Here is a 23,677-nt window from a genome sequence, read left to right as displayed (position 1 = left end):
CTAACTTTTCATTTGCCATTTGATTGCATTTGTAGCTTCTTTAAAAACAGCAGATTCATATTTTGGAGTCCCATTTGATAATATATGTGTGCCTGTCTTCAGCTTTATTATTGTCAGTAAGGAGGTTACTGCAGGAGAGTTGAAGACTTGTTTGTTTTATACCTATCCTGTTGCCTTGCATATTTTCTCCTTCATTTTCTTCCTTGTGATTGAAGTAAATAGTAGCATCCTAAATTTAAAAACTGAGCTTATCGGGGTCGGCGCTGTGGCTCACTTGGTTGATCCTCTGCCTGCAGCGCCGGCATCCTATATGGGCGCCGGATTCTGTCCCGGTTGCCCCTCTTCCAGTCCAGCTCTCTGCTGTGGCCAGAGTGCAGTAGAGGATGGCCCAAGTGCTTGGGCCCTGTACCCGCGTGGGAGACCAGGGGGCAGCACCTGGCTTCTGGCTTCGGATCCGCGTAGTTCCGGCCATAGCAGCCATTTGGGGGTGAACCAACGGAAGGAAGACCTTTCTGTCTGTCTAACTCTGTCAAATAAATTAAAAAACAAAAAACAAAAAACTGAGCTTATGGCCTTTGGAAGGGTGCTGGGGTTGTTAAAAAATCTTCTCTGTGACCTACTCTGGCCTTTGAAAGACAATAAAGTCATACCTCCCTTTAGTTTTGATCTGAGATCTCCATTCAGTGTAAGAAAAAAATGTGGATGGAGATAGCATAAATGAAAAAGTTGAAAGGATAGCTTTGCTGCTCAACTTTGGTTTGTTCATGTTTGAGAATGGATTGTCTGCATTTGATTTTGTGGAGCAGTAAAAAGAGCAAATGCACTAGAGCAAAGGTTAGCAAACTATGGCATGTGGATCAGTTAACTGTTTTGCATGGTTGACTCATCAGGTATGGTTTTTACATTGTTCAGTTACTGGGAAAAAAACATTAGTGATGTGAAAATACATGAGATCAAAATTTTACTGTTCATAAGTGATTTTTATTGGGCTACATCATGCTCGTTCATTTTGATATTGTCTATAGCTGCTTTCCAGCTGCAGAGGCATAGTTGGTTAGTACAACAGACCATATAACCAGAGCCTGAAATGTTTGCTATCTGTCCCTTTACAGAGAAAGTTTTTTGACCCTTGCACTAGGGCCGTGGATCGCCATAATGTTAAGGATGAATCCCATAACTAAGAGCCCTCTCAGGATTGTCCAGAGGTTCTTTAACTCATTTGACCTTACCTATTGGGGCCACAGATGAAAACCTGGAAGTAAGCAAAAAAGAGTGTCAATATGGCTATAGTACTTTATTTCTTTTTTCTCCAGAGATTTATTTATTTACTTGAAGGGGAGAGAGAGAAGAGGAGAGGGGAGGGTAGGAGAGGGGAGGTGAGGGGAGAGATCATCCAACTGCTGGTTCACTCCCCAGATGTCCTCAATGGCTGGGGCAGGTCTAAGCGGAAACTAGGAGCCAGGCACTCCCTCTAGATCTCCCACTGGGTGCTGGAGCCCAAGTACCTGGGGCCATCTTCTTTTGCTTTCCCAGGTGCATTAACAGGGAGCTGGATTGGAAGCGGAACAGCTGGGACTCAAACTGGCATTTATATGGGATGTTGGCATTGCAGACAGTGGCTTGACCTGCTGTGCCACAATGCTGGCCCACCAGTACTTTATTCTTAAGAAAAATCCTGAGGTCTGTTTCCTTTTTGTTTTTGTTTTTTATAACTACAGGTCTCCCTCCCCTTGTAAATTTACTAATTGGTCATATAGAAAGGTAACAAAATACAGAAAAATAGATTTTAGAATTGGTTGTGTCCTGACCACTGGATTTTGGTTCATTTCCTTTCACTCTTAACATTGCTTATATAAACGTTTTTAAAATTATGTTGCCAAATGTTTTTAGTAGCTGCACAATTCTGTGTTTTATATAAAGGAGTTACATCATTTATAGGTGGAATTGGGCAGTTTCCCTTTTCAGGTTAAACATCTTACAGCGACTTCTATCCATTCAGTCTAGAAGGCAGGCTGTTCCATCAGAGATAACCTCCCGTGTGTGTTTACATATAACTGCCATCTGTGATTGCTTCATAGTGAGCTGTGGGTTCTGCATCAAACCCCCCAAGCGTGCTTTTCCACTCTAGAACTTAAAACCAAAGGTATTGCTCCTGAGTTAAATACTCTCAGAATCCATTTTAGTGAGGCTCCTTGGGAATCCTGTGATACCTTCCACAAAACATTGCTTCACACTGTACCCTCTGGTTTTAGTAGTGGTTTGTGGTTTTTTTTTTTGTTTTGTTTTATCCTCTCACATTGACTCCCTTCCTGGTAACCCCAGGTCTTAGAGATACTTTCTCTTGTCCCTGAATAACTTCTTTGAACAACAACTTCGAAGCAAGTGACTGCAGGTCAGACTCATGAAATCTGACCTCGTGTAAAGGTCCAACCCAGCAGTCTTAATTTCACTTTAGCTATTATAGATAATACCCAAGGGTTGGTGAATTTCAGTTTCTTCCTAATGGTTTGCATTTCCTTATGTTTCTAATGAACCAGCTCTAAAAGTTTTATTTACTCTAAATTCCATGTTACTTTTTACTTTAGTAATCAGGCACAGAACATCTGCCGTTCATACCATGGGTGGTAAGATGGCCACTCAGAAATCAGAAGTTCTTCATCTTTACGCTTTCATGCTTTCTTTACCTGCTGTGCTGACAAGTCCCACTTCTGACACCAAATGTAAGACAATAGGAAGAACAAACAAAAAACAAATTCAGTTTCTCCTGCTATATTCACAATACAGAACACTTCTGTGACCAGATATTTATGAGGGTATTACCCTACACTCTGAAGAGTCAGGATTCTCTAGCAGATTCTCCATCTGATACCAGCTCTTTATGTTCTCTGGTTTGAATTCTGTCTGCGAAGAAATAGCATCAGATCCTGCTGATTGAGGGCTCAGTCCCTTGAGACTTCCCCCTACTTCAGATGCTAGTTTTAAGTAGCAGATTGTCACCTGTGCTTCTGCCCAAGTATAAATCAGAGGTTTCCAAATAACCTCCTATTTCAGTTTTATTAATTTGCTAGAACAGCTCACAGAACTGAGGGAAATAGGAGTACTTAGGCTTACCTGTTTATTATAAAGGATATTACAAAGGATACAAGAGGAACAACAATGGAAATGGGATGAAGTATGGAGAGGGGACCTGGAAGCTCCCAGAACTCCATCCATTCAGCTTTTTGTGGAAACTTCATTGAGTATGTACTGAATCATTGGCAGCTGGTGATTGACTCAGCCTTCAACTCCTCTCCCTAGAGGTGAGGATGGGAAAGACTAAAAGTCTCAGTCTTTTTTTCATGATTGAATCCCCTAGTAACCATCACCTACCTTTTTTTTTATTTTTCTTTCCCTCCCTCCCCCCCTCTTTTTTTTCCTAAGGTTTATCTATAAGGCAGAATTAGAGGATGGGGAGAGACAGAGATCTTCTATCTGCTGGTTTAATCCCCAAATGTCTGCAACAACCAGGGCTGGGCCAGACCTTGGCCAGGAGCTTCTTCCAGGTCTCCCACTTGGCTGCAGGGGCCCAAGCACTTGGGCCATCATCACGGCTTTCCCAGGCGCATTAACAGGGAGCTGGATTGGAAGTGGAGCAGCCAAGACATGGGACATGAACTGGCACCCATATGGCATGCTGGCAGTGAGCTCAACTCACTGCACTGGCTGCTGCCTGCAATGCTGGCATCCCATATGGGTGCTGGTTTTGAGTCCCAGCTGCTCCACTTCTGATCCAGCTCTCTGCTATGGCATGGGAAAGCAGTGGAAGATGACGCAAGGCCTTGGGCCCCTGCACCCATGTGGGAGACCCATAAGAAGCTCTTGGCTTTGGATCGGGCAGCTCTGTCCGTTGCAGCCAGTTGGGGAGTGAACCAGCAGATGGAAGACCTCTCTCTCTGCCTCAGCTTCTCTTTGACTCTGCCTTTCAAATAAATAAATCTTTTTTTTTAAAAAAGGTAAATCACATGCAATTAAGTACAGTATATAATACTTGATAATAAAGTTACTTTTTAATGTATTTGCTGTGTTTTTATTGTTTTGGAGTGTCCTCCTTTCACTTAAAAAAAGTTTAAAACAGCCTCAGGCAGATCCCTCAAGAGGTATACAGAATAAAGTGTTGTTATATTATTTCCCCTGAAATCTTAGTGGGACAAAGGAGGTGGAAGATTATGATACTGAAGATCCTGACTCCATATAATTCTAGGCTAATGTGTGTGTAACTGTATAGATTTTAACAAATTTTAAGAGTAAAAATAAATTTTAAAAATAGAATAAATCTGGCCGGCGCCATGGCTCACTAGGTTAATCCTCTGCCTGCAGCGCCGGCATCACGGGTTCTAGTCCCGGTTGGGGCACCAGGTCTGTCCTGGCTGCTCCTCTTCCAGTCCAGTTCTCTGCTGTGGCCCAGGAATGCAGTAGAGGATGGCCCAGGTGCTTGGGCCCTGCATCCGCATGGGAGACCAAGAGGAAGCACCTGGCTCCTGGCTTTGGATCATATCTTCCACATCTTTCCCAGGCCATAAGCAGAGAGCTGGATTGGAAGATGTTTGGTGTCCATATGGGATGGCACGACGCTGGCCCCTGTGTTTGTGTTTTATACTGTTTACTACAAAAGAGGCAAAAAGTTAAAAAATTAAAGTTTATAAAGTAAAACACAGTTATACTGAGTTAAGGTTAATTTGTTGAAGAAAAAAATGATGTGAATAATGGCTGCCTTTACACCAGAAAGAGTAGGGTTTCTTTTTTTAATAAACTTAATAAAGCAAAAATATAGCATAAGTATGCAGTGTTTATAAAGTATGGTATTATATAATCATGACCTAAGCCTTCATATTTAGCACTCACTCACCCAGTGCAATCTCTAGTCCTGTGAATTCCATTCATGATAGGTGCCTATAAGGTGAACCTTTTAAAAATATTCTGTATTTTTGCTATACCTTTCTATATTTAGAGACACAAATACTTAACATTTTGTTATGATTGCCTGCAGTATTTGTTACAGTAATCACTGTAGCCTGTGAGTAATAGGGACCTTAAAGCCTACCTTGTGTGGTTGACTATACCATCTGGGTGTTTCTTCTTTCAGCACTTTTAAATCTAGTCCTTTATAATTTGGAGGTAGCCATCATTCATATAACGGCGCCCTCTTAACCTGCTAGGCCAGAAGGCTGGCCCTGTTCCCTCTCAAATAATGTGTGATTTCTCTTTGTCTGTTTTCAGGATTTTCTTTTTCAGTGTTTTTAATATGGTGTGTATAGGTTTGAGATTTTTTTCTTACATCTTGCCTGGGGCCCCCTGAACTTACTGGATTTAAATTTGGCTCTCACTAAATTTGGGGGTGGAGGGATGGGTTTTCTAACCGTTCTTTAAATATTTTTTCCATTGTGTTCTTCCCTTCTGAAGCTCTAGTTAAATATAAGTCAGACCTTTTGATACCATCTTAAATGTCACCGAGGCTGTGTTCATTTTTTTACGTTTTCCCCCATCTTTCCAGATTAGAGATCTGTTTTGAACTGCATTTCATTTTCACTGACACTTTTTTCTACAGTCTGCTATTAAGTACATCCAGCAAAACAAAAATTTAGGTATTTTTCAATGTTAGAATTTTCAGAGTTATTTTTGTTGTTTCTTTGCTGAAGTTTGTTCATTCATTAGGAACACATTTTTATTTTTGAGCACCATTATGGTATTAGCTTGAAGATTCTGATCTGGGTCATTTTGGGCTTGATCTTTATTGATTTTTTTCATTTAGTTTATGTTGCATTTTCCTGTTTTTTCATAAGTTTAGTAATTATGGGTTGTATTCCAACAGGATCAATAACATTGAATACTGCAGATTATACTATTTTCCTATGGAAAATGTTGATTTTTGTTTTGATGAGACTTGGACTACAGATTTATGACTTCTGTGGTGGTCAGTAACAGGAATTTTTGTTGAATTATTTCAGCCTTAATTGGGCTACTTAGAGTCTGTCTCAAACATGTGTAGTTTGGAGGTCATCTAAAAATGTGAGCATAATTTATACTCAGAATTTGTGTCCTTTCTAGGGTTTTTCTCCTTAGCAGCTCTAATTGCTGCCAACTCTGCCCTTTGGTTTTTCCACTGAATAAGACTGGGTTCTTGAGGAATTTTAGAGGCCCACCGACATACTGAGGCTTGTCCTCTGGCAAAACAGCCATTAAAAATTAAAAACAACCCGTGCCAGTCCTTCTAAGTGTTGACTGTCCTCTAGTTCTGTTTTTCAGTTGTGTTCCATTTCCTTTAAGTAGTTTTTATATTTGTCCTGAGTATAGCTACCAGCAGAAGGGTTTGGTCCCTCTCCTTAACCAAGAAACTTGAGACTTATTTAAATTCTAAAAGAACAGTGGTCATATTTGAATTCACATTTTTTCTGTACAGAAATTTTTTCTGTACTGAATTAATGACAGAATGAATTACTCACTTTGTGCAAACTGGTCATGAATCCAGACTTCCTAGCTTATTTGCTGTCCATGCATCTAGTTGGATGTAGTATCAGTTCAGATCTTTTGCCCAGTTTTGGCTTAATTGTTCTTTTACTATTTTTTTTAAACAATTCTTTATGTATTCTGGATACAAATCATTTGCTCAGTGTGTAATTAACAAATAGTTTTCTCCTAATGTGTGGTTTTTCATTTTCTTGACAATGTTTTAGAACATGTTTTAATTTTTATGAAATCTAATGTTTTTCTTTTATTGACTCTACTTTTGATATTGGTGTGAAAATTCATTGATGAACATGGGTTATAGAGCTTTTCTTCATTTTTTTCTAGAAGTTTTATAATTTTAGGGTTTACATTTGTTTATTTTTAAAGATTTATTTATTTATTTATTTATTTACTTGACAGGTAGAGTTATAGACAGTGAGAGAGAAACAGAGAGAAAGGTCTTCCTTCTGTTGGGTCATCCCTCAAATGGCTGCAACGGCCAGAGCTACACCGATCCGAAGCCAGGAGCCAGGTGCTTCCTCTTGAGGGTCTCCCATACAGGTGCAGGGGCCCAAGCACTTGGGCCATCCTCCACTGCCCTCCCGGGCTGTAGCAGAGAGCTGGACTGGAAGAGGAGCAACCAGGACTAGAACCAGCACCCATATGGGATGCCGGCGCTGCAGGCAGAGGATTAACCTAGTGCGCCACGGCACCAGCCCCTTTAGGATTTACATATAAGTGAATTATCCACTTTGGGTTAATTTCTGTATTAATGTGTAAGATATATGTTGAGTTGTTTTTGTTTTTGTTTTTCATATGAGAATCTAACTTCCAGCACTTTGTAATGAAAATATCAGAGAGCTTTTTAAAAAGTTGACATGGAATATTTATGTGTCAGCCACTGTTTTAAGTGTTTTACTGTATTATTCAGTGTTCATAGCAAGTCATGTAGCAGATGCTGCCATGTGTTCACTTGAGGAAGTTGAGAAAAAGTCTAAGTTACTTTTTCAGATTTCTACAACTGCCAGGTGCCAGAACTATACATTGAATCCAGTTCTGCCCCTCTTAGCCACATAAGAAGTTTGAGCTTTACCTTTGTGGGAGGATTAAAACATGGGAGTCACATGATCATAGTACGTTTTGGAAAGATGACTAATTATATTTTGGTGATTAGGTTGTAGGGTAGGAGTACAGGAGAACAATTGCAGTGTTGTAGGCAAAAGGTCATGGTGGTCTAAACAACCAGAGAACTTGAAAATGGATAGATTTAAATGAGTTAAGAGTTTGATTTAACAGGACTTGGCAAGTGATTGAATATTAGCTGTAAAGAAGAAAATTATTAAGGTTACAAGTAGAAAAGAAAGTAAGTTGGAGTTTCCTGTGATACATCTGGGAAGTGGGAAGACTGAGATAATTGGAAAGACAGTAACTTTGTAAATATAGGATCTACCACTATTGAGATTAGATGAGATTGTAGGATAAAGGATAGAGAAGAGAACACCTTCTTTAGAATACTAAAGAGCACTGTATTAAGGGGTGGGGAGACAAATAAGGAGTTTGTGAGAAAGCCTGAAGAGAATCAACTAGAGACATAGGAAAGCAAAAAGAGTAATTGTCATAAAAGACAAAGTAGGGAAACAGAACAGTATTACAGAAAAGGGAGAGTACTGTCAAATGTCAGTTGCAGCGTGTTGTGTTTTTTTTTTTTTAAAGATGTATTTATTTATTTGAAAGCCAGAGTTACAGAGGGGCAGAGTCAGAGAGAGAGAGAGAGAGGTCTTCCATCCACTGGTTCAATCCCCAAATGGTCGCAACAGCCAGGGGCTTTTTCCTGGCCTCCCACACGGCGTTAGGGGCCCAAGCACTTGGGCCATCTTCTGCTTTCCCAGGCTATGGCAAAGAGCTGGATTGGAAGTGGAGCCACTGGGACTCCAACCGACATCCATATGGGATGCTGGTGGCTGTACCGGCTACGCTACAGAGCTGGCACCTGCCTGGAGTTTTTAGAGGGAGGGAAATGACTAGGGGAAATGCTAAGATTTTCCCAGTTGAATTTGGAAAGTGGGAAATGTAGTAGCTTGATCAAGTTTTGGGTGGTTTTTCCCAACAGTGCTTCATATAGAAGTTTAAAGTGCTACTGGCTCCGTGTATTGTTGTAAGAGGCATAAAAAGCAGTTCAGAATTTTAGGAATGCAAAGACAAACGCACATGTGTTGTAGTTTGAGAATGGAAAAGAATTATCTTTGAGGAAACCTCCTTTGAATGCTGTAACTTCTTTTACCAGATCTAATTTCAGCTATAATTGGATTGCCATTTTAGTATGTTGCTACTCAAATATTTACAATAAAATTTATCTATATAAAATTACTAATACTAAGAGGCTGGGAAATTTTATAAAATCTTAAAGAAGTAATACAAAGTGACTTAATGATAGGAAATAAAGCATAAAAAGAGAACTGTATCTTACTTCTTGTGCTTGCTTCTGTCCTTTTGCCCCAAGAACTGGTAGGAGTTTCTGTTGACATAATAACATAATCCCAGAGCTCTTGATCTCATCATGCTTTTCCATGAGTGTTGATGTGGGTTGCTATCTTATACTATATTTGGATACCTGACTTTACAGAGATCAGTTCTTGCCCATCCTAGATCATGTTAAGATGAGGATCTGTAGTAATCTAATATTAAAGGATGGTTAATGCAGCCTATTGAAGACTTTCTATTAATTTTGATTTTGCTATTCAACAGGTTTGATTTGTGGATGAAATGAATCATGATTTTCAAGCTCTTGCGTTAGAATCTCGGGGAATGGGAGAGGTAAGTATTTACAAATATGGAGCACTTACACCTCACTTTAATTAGCTAAACCATTGAAGTTGTTTTTGACCATAATCTTGAAAATAGTGATTATATCTTCCAAAATGTTTTTTTTTAAATATCTCTATAATTATACAGTTTTGTAGTTGTGGTTTTCAATTTTTTCTTTTTTTTTTTTTTTTTTTTAACTTTTAGCAGTAAGCTTTTTTAGTGTGATTATGTCTTGGTTGATTTGATTAGATACGTGGGTACTTCAAAAAGTTCGTGGAAAACAAAATTAAAAGATAAGCTTATTTTGGTGCAAAAAAATTTTGAAATCCATGCATAGTTTCTTTCATGATATACATTTTCCATGAACTTTTTGAAGACCCTTTGCATGGATTTCAAAATTTTTTTGCACCAAAATAAACTTAATTCCATTTTCCACAAACTTTTTGAAGTACCCTTGTTATATCTTATTTTCTAATGATCCATAATTAGCTTTGCTCAGAAGAAGACACTACTTTAATTCTTGTTCTGCTGTTTTATGGACATATGTTGTGTTTGCTTCAGCCACACTTGATTGTTCACTATTCTCCCTCCCCAGAATCTCTCTTGTTCACCTAAATGAAATTTGCTTAATAAACTAATAATCCTCTGCAAAACTGTACTGAAAATACTGGTCCATTGTCCCATTGCTATCTGCAGTAGAATTAAATACTTCATCTGATTTCTAGATCTATATCCATACTTTTATTATTATCACTGGTTACATTTTGTTTTACATTTGTCTCCCCCTGTAAATTGCAAGCTTTGAATGCCTAGCATAGACGGTATTCCACCTTTTAATAGATTTTATTATTCTTGTAAATCTGTGATTATCTTTGGGGCAGCCAGTTTAACTTCATTACATATTTTGAGACATCAGAGATACTTTATTTTCTATATACTTATTGAATATTTACAAAACTTTATGAAAACTCTTGTGGTCGAATCTTTATTTTGTCATATTCTATACCCCTAACATAGTATGGACTTTGATGATAGAAGATAACAGTAAAAAGACCTAAGATATGTGATTAACTGCTTGCTCCTGGAGATTATTTTACTTTGGTAGATAGAGACCTTCATGAGACTCACTCCATCCAATGCTGTGCTCTTCAGATGCAGAGTCCAGTCACTCCTTTGGGCCACAAGAGGGCACCCTGCAGCTAGCTAACCCTCCCTTTCTTCAGAACAGCGTTTTCCAAAGAGTTTGTCATTTTCAGAGGACTGATTTAAGGGTGAGTTAAGGTGCTTAAGCTTAAGTATTGCCAAAATAAACTTGTTAGTCCAGTGCATAAGGTAAAAATTCTGGGCCCTAAACAGTTTTAGAGAGGGAATAACTTCTTGTTAAAAAAAAAACTACAGCTTTTGCAGTATAATGGCTGCTTAGGCATTATTTATGCTATGGGGAAATGAAAAGTTGCAGTTGAAGAGGGCTGGTGTTCTTTCCTTGCCATTTGTTTTCTGAGGTCTTTACAAAGCAGAATAACATCTTAAAAGCAGATTTTGAATGGTGTTTCAACCTTCTAGTCTGTGACAAACTTGGACTCAGTGATTCTTTAAGAGCAAGTTGAGGCACACCTCTAAAATAATTCTAGTTAGATTCCCTATGCTTTACTTCCCAGTGTATATTATGTATTGTTTACAAATTGGCTCTTTTCCTTTCTTTTCTAAATGATATTTGATAAATCTAAAGTTAAAAAAATAGTGCTAAAATGGTAATAAAAGTTTAGTTATTGGAGTGGAAGAAGGATATCTGGAGTTTTTGGAAAAGTGGAACTGGATTGCATAGTAAGGATACTTCACAGTATTCATGGAAAAATGGACTTAAGTTTATTTTTGTGAAAAATGTTTTAAAATCCATGCATTATTTTTTCATATACACATTTCCATTAACTTTTGACCACCACATGCATGCATGGATTTAAGGATTTTTTTTACACCAAAATAAACTTTCAGTTCCATTTTCCACAGATTTTTTTGAAGTGCTCTTGTATGTTCAATTTAAGAGTAGCTTAAATATGGGCTTTCTTAATGGACCTGTCAGATATACAGAGTACAACTTAGTAAGATTTAGATTGCTTGTTACCTGGTGGATAACTGCAGGTCAGTGTATCTGTGGCCTTCATCCAGTAAAAAAAACATTTCTAAAACAAGCTGTTTTTACTAATTAAAATTTTTCTTAGCAGTTTACCAACTAATACTGTTACATCTAAGAGGTAGCAAAAAAAAAAAAATAATAAAAACCTCCGATTTCTGTCTCTGGGTTCTCTCCCACAAGCCTTTCTATCTTTCCTCATCTCACAGGCAGCAGGGAACCTTCTGGGATTTCCTTCTTTGCCTGTCTCTCTCTCACCAGTCTTCTCCTCCTTTCCTGACAGGTGAGGTTTTTTGTTTTTGTTTTATCCCAGAATTCATTCAATGGAATAAATTAAAACCAGCCTTGATTTTCTGGCTCTTGAGTTTTCTGAAATTGTTTGTTGGGGGTTTTTTATTTTTCTTTTTGGTAATGCAAAATCTTTTAATGGATTTAGCCTAGCTTTGACTTTGTTTTTGAAATAAGTTTTTGCTTACTGTGTCTTAAGTGTTGTAAATCTGTAATGTACAAAGCATTGTGTTTATATATAGGACTGATTTCAAATGTACTGTTTTTTTGTTGATCATATTGGCTCTACTGAGCCATCATCAGAAGGGTAGGCTCTTCTGGTTGTTCATCTAGAAATGAAAACAGATTTGTATTAATCTATTCATAAACTTTCCCTTTCTTTTTTTTCCCAAATAGCACGTTTTTGTCAAAAGACCTACTGATTTGCAGTATGTCATGTGGCTTAACAGGAGCAAAACTAATCCATAGGAGACTGAATTTAGTATATGTAGTATTTCGATCACATACACTGTAGAGGCATGTGTCTATTGTCTTCTCCAGGTTGTTGGTACATATACATGGGGTCTTCAAAAAGTTCATGGAAAATGTGTATTATGAAAACACTATGCATGGATTTCAAAAATATTTTTGCACCCAAATAAACTCGTACTAACTTGTTATAACATGTCTGAACAGGATCTAGTTTGAGACACTAAGAAGGATAAGACATCAGTTTGAAAAGAGCCCCTATCAGAACAACATGAATTCTGCTAAAATTGAAGCAAGAACAAACATCAAGTTTATGGTGAAGCTTGGGTGGAAGAACGGTGAAATTATTGATGCTTTACGAAAGGTTTATGGGGACAGTGCCCCAAAGAAATCAGCAGTTTACAAATGGATAACTCGTTTTAAGAAAGGGCGAGACAATGTTGAAGATGAAGCCCGCAGCGGCAGACCTTCCACATCAATTTGTGAGGAAAAAATTAGTCTTGTTCGTGCTCTAATTGAGGAGGACCGAAGATTAACGGCAGAAGCAATAGCCAATACCATTGACATCTCAACTGGTTCGGCTTACACAATTTTGACTGAAAAATTAAAGTTGAGCAAACTTTCTGCACCCTGGGTCCCAAAAGTATTGCACCCAGATCAGCTGCAGACAAGAGCAGAGATTTCAATGGAAGTTTTAAATAAGTGGGATCAAGATCCTGATGCATTTCTTCGAAGAATTGAAACAGGAGGTCGAACTTGGCTTTACCAGTACAATCCTGTATGCAAAGCACATTCAAAGCAGTGGTTACCAAGAGATGGGATTGGTCCAGTCAAAGCAAAAGTGGACAGGTCAAGAACAAAGGTCATGGCAACAGTTTTTTGCAATGCTTAATGACATTTTGTTTGCTGACTTTCTGAAGGGCCAAAGAATGCTAACATCTGCTTGTTAGGAGAGTGTTTGAAAATGTTTGCCAAAACTTTAGCTGAAGACTGTCCACCACAACAGTGTTCCTGCTCATTCCTCTCATCAAGGGCAATTTTGTGAGAGTTTCCCATGGAAATCATTAGGCATTTGCTTTACAATCTTGATTTGGCTCTTCTGATTTCTTTCTGTTTTATAATTTAAAAATTTCTAAAGAACACCCATTTTTCTTCAGTTAATAATGTAAAGTGACTTAATTGACATGGTTAATTCTCTGGATCCTCAGTTCTTTAGGGATGGACTAAATGGCTAGTACATTGCTTACAAAAATGTCTTGACCTTGCTGGAGCATATGCTGAGAAATAAAATTTATATTTTTATTTTTATCTTTTCATTCTATTTTTTCATGAATTTTTTGAAGTCCCTTCATATAACTGGGTTCCTATTTTTTTTTTTTTTAATAATAGGAAAGAGGATCCTGCCTGAAATTTTTCTGGGAACCCAGAATTTAACTTTAAATCACTGAGTTATAAATGTATTTTGTTTTGAGAGTATTTTTAAGGTTTGGCATGATAAATAATTCTCCCTTCTTTTCTTATGAAATAATATTTAAAACATTAAAGATAATCTCTATAGCTAATATCTTAGGTTGTGTGGTAAAATAGAAAATGTATTAGGAGAGTAAGGAGATTTGCCTTCTCTCCGATATCTCACTGGTGGTATGACCTTGAGTAAGACTGACTTCTTTGAAAATAGTAGTAAGTGTGACCTTTTTATGAATCACATATATCCTAAATGTTCTAGCATTCATCTAAGCTATTGATGATAACTAGAATGAAAACGAGAATGGAAACTGTTTAAAATAGTGTTGAAATAGCTGATCATGGTTTGTTCACCTAATCCCTATCTTACAATTCTATCTATAACATTATCCACTATACTGGGATGAATGTCACGATACCATCTTAAAGTTTGCTTTTTTTTTTTTTTTTTTTTTTTTTTTTTATGCCAAGTGGTGCTCTAATACTGGAAATTTACAGAAAAACTGGCAAATTAGACCATGATTGAAAAGAAATAGCTCTGTGGTTGTAAAGTGCAGAGAAGAGCCCTAGAATTAAACAGATATGGGTCCAAATCTCAGTGCTGCCTTTTACCAGCCATTTTTGTGTCCTTAAACAATGTAACTTCGGGCTCTGTTTCCTTATGCAAAATATGACTATTAGGCACCTATTCTTTGTAAGTAATTGGGTTTCATCATCCCGCTAGACTCATATTAACTGAAGAAAAAAAAGACAAGTGGCTATAGACAAAATCTTTGTAATGAGTGATATAATCTATTTAAATTCAGTTAGTTCAATATTGTCGGCTGATGTGTTATAATGTTAAAGGATTCTTAACTTGGGTTGGTGAAGGTACCTAGTATTTAATATGGCTACTGTGTGCTAAGCAGTTTACGTATTTTATTTTAGCCTCAAAATAACTTAAGGAAAGGTAACCTTAACAGATGAGGAGACTGAAGTTCAGAAAAGTTAATAGGTTCAAAGCCACATAATAAAGCTTGAACAGCAGTTTGAATTCCTAAGTATCTTGATTATTTACAATATTAACTCCCATTGGAAGTGAAACATTTAGCAGTGTTTGCTGTTGATATTAAAGAATATTAGGAGTGGAAAAAATTTGAGGAAATGGTATGAGTTGAAAATTAAAAAGTATTTTCTTTATTAATATAGACAAAATAATATTAGCATGTTTATAAAAACATTAATGGAAAAAGATAAAAGTATATAAAAACACCACTGGGTTCTAGGGAATTACCTTGATTTTTGATTGCTACACAGTTTAGGTTTTAGCATTTTGGTTTTCCATGAACTTCTTTTGTAGGTAAAGTGACCTTATATCTTCCTGCTTGGCCTAGGACAATACAAATGTCAATTTTTGTGACTTAATTATTAGTAGCATCTCTTTTTTCAAAAGTTTCCTAGTTTGGATAAGTTACATGAACACTTTGATTTAAAACATAACAGAGACATGTTTTAAATCTTTTTTTAAGTTTTCAGATCATGTTTATTCAATTGGTTTGGGGATTTTACGAAGCAGCTTGTATTAGAAAAATCTGAATATGGATGTACTTTGTACAATGCTGGAACAGGAGTTTGTATTTATTTTTGAGGCAGTATGGTAGGGTACAGACTAATATTTTTGGAGATGAAGTGGGCTGGCTGGCTGTAAATATGTCTTGAAAGAAAAAACACTGCTGGCTACTCAATCATAGCAAGTTAGAAGGCTGGAAGAGCAGATTGATAAAAAATACTGAATTATCTGATCCTAGTTTATAGCTTTTGTGAATTAGGGAACTAATATACAATGTTATTGGATAGTGTATTTTACAGATGCTTCAGTTCTTCACTTTGCTTTCAGTAAGCGCTTTCTTATTTCTAGTTCAGTAAAAGAGTCTCCAGGGGCAAGTCTCTGTTTTTATTGTTCTAATCAATAACCTGGTAATCTTTTCTTTTTTAAACTGTTATGTTTCCTGAATGCCTTCTCCCATATTTAGTCCTTTTCTTGGCCACAAGCTAGTAATGTTTCTAAAAGTATTTGAATCTGTGTCTTAAGTATTTGAAACTGTCACGGAAAACAGTTTATAGAATGTTGGAGAAGACCTTGGGTAGAAATGTTAAGTTTTAACTGCTACATTATTTTCCTGTGGGTGGTAACTTACAAGTGTTTATAAAATGAAGAGATACTCGTACCATGCTTGGTAAGTGCTGGACATGGATTTTTTTTTTTATCCCCTTTAGCTATGTGTTTTGTTTTTAAAATTTTATTTATTGAGACAGAGATCTCCCACTTACGGATTCATTTCACAAATGCCCATGACTGCCAGGGTTGGGCCAGACTGACATCAGAAGCCTGGAATGAATCCAGGTCTCCCACATGGGTGATGGAACCCAAATACTTCAGCCATCATCACTGCCTTGTAGGGTGCATATTAGCAGGTAGCTGCAGCTTGGAGCAGAGCTGTGGCTGAAATCTAGGCACGCTGGTAGAAATGCATCCCAAGCCAGATCTTAACCACATGCTTAGTGGTCCATCCCTTACAATTTGCATTTTAGAGCAGTGAAGACTGAAGTCTCCTCAGAGGGAGTCTGTTTCTACCACAGAAGATAAGTCTGTTAGAGAAACTTCTGTGTCTGTGGTAAACGTTTGTGAGTTAACTTTGATTCCTTGTTACTTTTATTTTGAAACTGAAACATTTTTCTTAATGAAGTATGAGATAAACATTTCTTCAGATTCTATTTTCATTGGCTTGAAATGGCTTATTTATACAATATTTTGAAGGAATTGTCTTACTTTATTATGAGTAAATGGCCAGTTATTCAAATTTATCAAATATGATTTGATATTACTGTTAGCAGCTTTATATTTTGTTTGAATGTTTTTTTAAAGATTTATTTATTATTTATTTGAAAGAGTTACACAGAGAGAAGAAAGGCAGAAAGAGAGAGAGAGAGAGAGGTCTTCCATCCTCTGGTTCACTCCCCAGATGACTGCAGCAGCTGGAGCTGTGCTGATCTGAAGCCAGGAGCCAGGAGCTTCTTCCTGGTCTCCCACGTGGATGCAGGGGCCCAAGGACTTGGGCCATCTTTCACCATTTTCCCAGGGCCATAGCGGAGAGCTGGATGGGAAGAGGAGCAGCTGGGACTAGAACCGGTGCCCATATGGGATACCAGTGTTTCAGCCCAGGGCTTTAACCCACTGTGCCACAGCGCTGGCCCCTATTTGAATGTTTACAAAAGTTTTGTAGTGAGATTTTAAAAATTGAGCAACAGTTGGTCCAAGATGTAGTTTACTACTGAGATCTCAAAGCAGATTATTGCTTAAAATGTGTGTGCTTTATAAATACAAATCATGTTCAGCCCCGGAAGATCGTAATATACAAAATTTTTTCTTTTTTAAAAAATAGAACTGTTTTCTTTGAAATTTGTTTAGCAAAAACAATCTGTAAATTAAAAACAAGGCCAAGTTACCCTCACTTCCCCCTTCTCTGCCCCATTGTGGTTGATAGCACTACTGGTTACCTTACTGATCAAGTTACTATATTTCCTCCCTTTATCCAACTTTCCTACCATTTGTATTCAGATCCTATTAATTCCCCAGAATATCTCCCAAATCCATTTTATTTTCCCAGTTCTTTCTGCCAAGTACCCTCTTCGAGTTCTTGCTGCCTTGGCCCTATCCTTGGCCCTATTGTAATTCTCCATCTCCTTTTTTTTTTTTTTTTTTTTTTTAAGATTTATTTATTTGTTTGAAAGTCAGAGAAGGAGAGAGAGAAAGAGGCCTTCCATCCACTGGCTCACTCCCCAACTGGCTGCAATGGCCGGAGCTGTGCCGATCTGAAGCTAGTAGCCAGGAGCCTCTTCTGGGTCTTTCCACCCGCTACGCCACAGCGCCAGCCCCCAGTTATTCTTGCAACATGAATTATTTTCTAAGACAATGTCATTCTTGCTAACCTTTCTTGATTGCTTGATGCTTCAATATGACATTCCGTTTCTTTAGTATATCTTTAAGGGACCTTGTAATTGACCTGGTTAACTTTTCCAGCATCAACTCTTGGCCTTTCCATACCTGTTCTATGTACCATGCAAAATTTTCTCAAGTTTTGCCTTCATTCATGCTTTATCATGTCTTCCTCATCCTTCCACCCCTCAGTTTGAGCTTTGAGCACCTTTCCCCAAATACCACAGATACACACTGTATTACCTCTTAAACCCCAATTCGGATATTAAATTATATTTTATTATAGTTTATATGTTTGTGAGCTCTTTGGAAATGAGGTCATTATTGCTGCACAGAGGCAAAAAATTAGTGAATAATTTGATCACAGGCTTTATATATTGTGTGTGTCATTATATACGATAGTGCACAGAGCCTTCAGCTTACTGTCTCAGAAGTATTTGTAGCTCTTCTCTCTATATTTTCCGTTATCCACAAATTCCTGAATTGAAATTTACTGATTGATATATTCAGAAGCTAGTAAGAGTTGTTCACTTTGATTGAATGACTGAAGTAAGAATGAAAAAATATTTTCTGTCTTGGAAGACATAGGGTAAGAGGTGGTCTGGGGGCAATACTTGGAAGTAAAGGGAAATTACTGATCATTCCTATGGACATTTTTATTATGTTACCTGTTTTTGAGTAGGAAATTGAGTAAGCCCTTTGAAGAATTTTTTACATAAAAAGCATTAGAACAAAAATGCTTGAAAAGTCAAAAGTGGGCTTTGATTAACATTTAGACCTGGAATTACTAGAAACAGTAGGTAAACAAGTGGAAGGTTGTTTTACTGTTACTGTTACTGTGACAACTTAAAAAGTAGGTAACTCTGAATCCTCATTAGTGTTGAAAACTGATATGTATCTGTTATTGATGTATTTGCTAATTCTACCATACTTTATAATTAGAATACATTTTAAATGTAATTTTTTCCTCCCTAAATAGCTTTTGCCTACCAAAAAGTTTTGGGAACCTGATGATTCAACAAAAGATGGACAAAAAAGCATATTTCTTGGGGATGATGAATGGAGAGAGACTGCATGGGGAACTTCTCGTAAGTTATTGGTGTATGTGTGATAATTATGAATAGATTCAAATGTTTAAAGCCTGCTTATCTCCAGACAGTATTGGGAAAAATTTATGATGTCTTTGAGGATTTCATAAATCATTACAATGCACTTATTTCTTTTAAAGCAGCAGTTAGGCCTTGTCTGAGCACATTGACTCAATTAGAAGCAATTGTCAGATTTCTCCCATCTTCCGTTTCTGTGCCTCATACAGAGCTTCCAGCAGCGCCAGACTGGGACAGAAATCCGGAGGTTTACAACCTCTGTCGTCCACACGTGCCACTATGAGGATGGCCCAGGGAAGAATTTGGCATTTTCAGTAGAAAACAATTGGAGGTTGCTATTTACAATGACTTTGTATTTTGGATCTGGATTTGCTGTACCTTTCTTCATAGTATGATACCAACTGCTTAAGAAATGAGGTTGTTTTAGGTCATCCATTTAACAGTGTTTCAAGAGGTGCAGTCTTTGAAAAATGAATCAAACTCTTGAACTCATAGCATACTAGATATGTTTGTAAATAAACTTACTACTTGAATGCTTAATAACTCTTCTCTGATATAGGGAATGTGGTAATTGAGCATGTGCCAACTTCATTATTTGGATAATATTACAGTATTAATTTCTTAATCAAGATGTGTATGATTTAGGTTGTTATATGACCTATTTATTTAATTTTTGCTTTTTTGGATTAAGACGTTGAAATTTTATGATAAAAAATTTCAAGTTTAAAAACAATTGCAGAGGATTTTCTTATATTTTCCAAAAAGGTAACTGGTTAAAAATTCTGAATTTCCATTAAGATAGAAGATACATTAAATTAGTCCTAGCGATTTCAGTCTTAAATTGTATTAAATGGCAATAACAGATTGATTTAATTTCTACTCTCTAGCTTTATTAAACATTAGCTGTACTCAGAATGCAAGTAAACCGCTGTGGCAACACAAACTCTCTGTGACTGTTTTGATTTCCATAAGTTGTGGGGAGACTCTTAGGAGCCCTAAGGAACAGTTAACAGAATAAGTGGCATGTAAGAAGTACAGCTTACAGGAATTGCCATATTTACAGTAAAAGTGAGTAGTGTAGTTTCATTCTTAAAATAGCATATCATTTTGCTATGTTAAAAATATTTCTGAGAAGTATATGGATAGACCTGTTTATCCATATTTTACAAAGAAACTTTCTCTTTGTTAGAGTTTAATGCAACTTACCTAAGTTATGAGTAGTGATGACAGTAATAGAAAACAAATTTCAGATGATAATTACCAATTAACTTTATACTTTGAGTGTAGATTACTAGATATTTCTTTCCTAAATCACTAAAATATATTAAAAGGTTTTAAAACTTCTTTATACTTTGAAAATTTGTTATTGTTATGCCAAAATAATTGCCAAAAAAAAATTCAAAAACTAAGGAAATTCTAGAATGCTTGACTGATTTTTATAGTCAGCACAGATTGAAAACTTTGATAACAGCTGATTTGCACCCTTCATATTCAGCTTAAATACCACTTTTTTTGAGATTCAAAGACTGAGAAAACCTGATTCCCCCTACCCCCTGCACCCCGCATCTTACCAGTTTTCAAACTATCCTGGATTATTTTTGTTGAAGCACTTTTTTTTTTTTTAATGATTTATTTATTTATTTGAGAGGTAGCATTACAAGAGAGGGAGAGACAGAGGTCTTCCATCCATTGGTTCACTCCCCAAATGGCCACAATGGCTGGAGCTGGGCCGATCTGAAACCAGGAGCCAGGAGCTTCTTCAGGTCTGCCACGTAGATGCAGGGGCCCAAGACCTGGGCCATCTTCTGTGGCTTTTCCAGGCCATTGAAGAGAGCTGGATTGGAAGTGAAGCAGACAGGACTCCAGTGGTCGCTAGGGCTGGGCCATGCAAAACCGTGAGCCCAGAGCTCCATCTGTGTCTCACACATGAGTGGCAGAGGCCCAAATACTTGGGCCATCTTCTGATGCTTTCCCAGGCGCATAAGCAGGGAATTGGAACTAAAGTGGAGCAGCCAAGACTTGAATGAACACTCATATAAGATGCTGGCATCACAGGGAGCAACAGCCCAACCCAGTGTGCCACAATGATAGCCCTTAGAAGGGATTTTTTTTTTTTTTTAAGATTTTAGTTATTTATTTGTAAGGCAGAGTTACAGAAAGAGAGGGAGAGACAGACAGAAAGGTCTTTCATCCCCTGGTTCACTCCCCAAATAACTTCAGCAGATGGAGCTGGGCTAATCTGGAGCCAGGAACTTCCTCTGGGTCTCCACATGGGTACAGGGGCCCCAAGTACTTGGACCATCCTCAACTACTCTCCCAGACCATGAGCAGAGAGCTGGATGAGAAGAAGAGCAGCCTGGACTAGAACCGGCGCCCATATGGGATGCCGGCGCTCCAGGCCAGGGCTTTAACCTGCTGCACCACAGCACTGGACCCTCCTGTTTATATTACAGAATGACTCTTGCCGGTGCCGTGGCTCAAGAGGCTAATCCTCCGCCTAGCGGCGCCGGCACACCAGGTTCTAGTCCCGGTCGGGGTGCCGGATTCTGTCCCGGTTGCCCCTCTTCCAGGCCAGCTCTCTGCTATGGCCCAGGAGTGCAGTGGAGGATGGCCCAAGTGCTTGGGCCCTGCACCCATGGGAGACCAGGAGAAGCACCTGGCTCCTGCCTTCAGATCAGCGCGGTGCGCCGGCTGCAGCGCCCCGGCCATTGGAGGGTGAACCAACGGTAAAGGAAGACCTTTCTCTGTCTCTCTCTCTCTTCCTGTCCACTCTGCCTGTCAAAAATAAAAAAAAAAAAGAATGACTCTTAACCTTCTGTATTTTTATGATGTGTTCCAGCCGTTGTCAACAATTAATAACATTTTTATAAAGACCACAATACAATTCAAAATAAAATTAAATGATTTTTCATATATTAGTATATTAATTTATGTAATCACATTTTCTGTAGCTTAAAAGTACAAGTATGTAATTGTATTGTTTCTTCACACAGACCATTCAATGTCCCAGCCTATCATGGTACAGAGAAGATCTGGACAGGGTTTTCATGGAAACAGTGAAGTAAATGCAGTACTGTCTCCGCGATCAGAAAGTGGAGGCCTTGGTGTGAGCATGGTAGAATATGTGTTAAGTTCTTCTCCTGCTGATAAATTGGATTCTCGATTTAGGAAGGGAACTTTTGTAAGTATTTTGAAAAAAGAAACGTTAAACATTTGCTCTATGCTTATTTGGTTCTATTACTTTCATTTTTAAGTCAGTTTTTTCCTCCCATCTTTCCTACAGCTAAAGGAAATTGTGTAGCTATTTATGCTATTGTTTTCTTCACTTGGCCACTTCTTGAAATAGATGAAATGATAGAATTATTAGAAATATTGATGACCTTAACCATGTTACAAAAAAATTTAACCAGATTAAGTTAGCAACATAATTGCCAAAACTTATTGTTTACTCCTGGTAGTCCTTGGTCTGAAAGTAACAAAATTGTTGATGGATCAAGTGTGTTCGTCTAGTTTGTGGTGTTTCTGCTTTTCTGCACCGCTATAGTTAATATAGCCCTTTTGTTATAAATTCATTAATTTGTACTCACTTTTTTTGTTTTGTTTTAACAGGCAGAGTGGACAGTGAGAGAGAGACAGAGAAAGGTCTTCCTTTGCCGTTGGTTCACCCTCCAATGGCTGGCGCGCTGCAGCCGGCGCACCGCGCTGATCCGAAGGCAGGAGCCAGGTGCTTATCCTGGTCTCCCATGGGGTGCAGGACCCAAGCACTTGGGCCATCCTCCACTGCACTCCCTGGCCACAGCAGAGAGCTGGCCTGGAAGAGGGGCAACCGGGACAGAATCCGGCACCCCGACCGGGACTAGAACCTGGTGTGCTGGCGCCGCTAGGCGGAGGATTAGCCTGTTAAGCCGCGGCACTGGCTATGTACTCAAGTTTTTTGGCCTTTGATAAATTAGTTCACTACAAAATTTAAATAGATTCAGTGCTTTTATTGTTTACCTGTACTGTAGTGTAGTTTTAGGTTACCTTTGGTGCCTTTTTCTTGTGTGTGTTTTATTAAGTTTTTTAGAATCAAACAGGTTCTTTTTTTTTTTCAGGGCACTAGAGATGCTGAAACAGATGGACCTGAGAAAGGAGATCAAAAAGGCAAGGCTTCTCCATTTGAGGAGGACCAAAACAGAGATCTTAAACAAGGAGATGATGATGATTCTAAAATAAATGGCAGAGGTTTGCCAAATGGAATGGATGCTGATTGCAAAGATTTTAAGTAAGATTTTAACTTTATCAAGAAGAAAAGCATATCTCTTTAGAGATTATTATTGGTTGATGTGACTGATTTTGGCATTTTTACATTTTAGATTTATTTCCGTTGTACTTTATGTTAACTTGTTTTTATAAGCAAAATTAGTTAATGATTATGAGCAATTTAAAAAACTTTGAAAGTCTTGATAAAGTAAAAATAACACATTATTTTCAAACCTGCTAAAATTTACTGAATTCCGGGTTCTGTAATTTTTTTTTCCTTCTATTGGGTTTTTTTGTGCACCTTTAATAGAGTTTTCCTCTTTCTTCTAGCCTTTATTTTCTACCTCTCCAAAAGTTTTTGTTTGTTTTTTGTAAGATTTATTTATTTATTTATTTATTTGAGAGGCAGAGTTACAGAGAGAGGCAGAGACAGTGACAGAGGTCTTCCATCTGCTAATTCACTCCTCAAGTTGCTGCAACAGCCTGAACTGAGCCAATCTGGAGCCTGGAGCCAGGAGCCAGGAGCTTCTTAGAGTCTCCCATGCTGGTACAGGGGTCCAAGTACTTAGGCCGTCTTCCATTGCTTTCCCAGGCCATTAGCAGGGAGCTGGATCAGAGTGAAGCAGCTGGGATGCAAACCAACAGCCATAAAGGATTCCGGTGCTGCCGGTGGACACAACCTACTATGCCACAGCACTGGCCCCTCTTTTAGCT

General features: G+C 37.9%; 1 protein-coding gene across 13 annotated transcripts in view; it reads left to right on the top strand.

Moving 5' to 3' along the window:
- Window positions 1-23,677, top strand: part of PUM2 (pumilio RNA binding family member 2) — a 92,260-nt gene that overhangs the window by 12,651 nt on the left and 55,932 nt on the right. For 7 of the 13 annotated variants that reach the window (XM_062209013.1, XM_062209018.1, XM_062209014.1 and 4 more), the window contains 4 exons: window positions 9,229-9,297; window positions 18,595-18,703; window positions 21,715-21,902; window positions 22,816-22,985. In XM_062209013.1, the coding sequence (XP_062064997.1) occupies window positions 9,247-9,297; window positions 18,595-18,703; window positions 21,715-21,902; window positions 22,816-22,985 (518 nt within the window). In that variant the 5' untranslated portion in view covers window positions 9,229-9,246. Of the gene's footprint in view, window positions 1-9,228; window positions 9,298-10,440; window positions 10,560-12,398; window positions 13,038-18,594; window positions 18,704-21,714; window positions 21,903-22,815; window positions 22,986-23,677 lie in introns of those variants that run through there. The other 6 variants (XM_062209009.1, XM_062209007.1, XM_062209006.1 and 3 more) reach the window with 4 other exon arrangements.

This window comes from Lepus europaeus, chromosome 13 (assembly GCF_033115175.1).
Source record: "Lepus europaeus isolate LE1 chromosome 13, mLepTim1.pri, whole genome shotgun sequence".
Lineage (NCBI taxonomy): Eukaryota > Metazoa > Chordata > Mammalia > Lagomorpha > Leporidae > Lepus > Lepus europaeus.
This window is presented reverse-complemented; position numbering and strand designations above follow the sequence as displayed.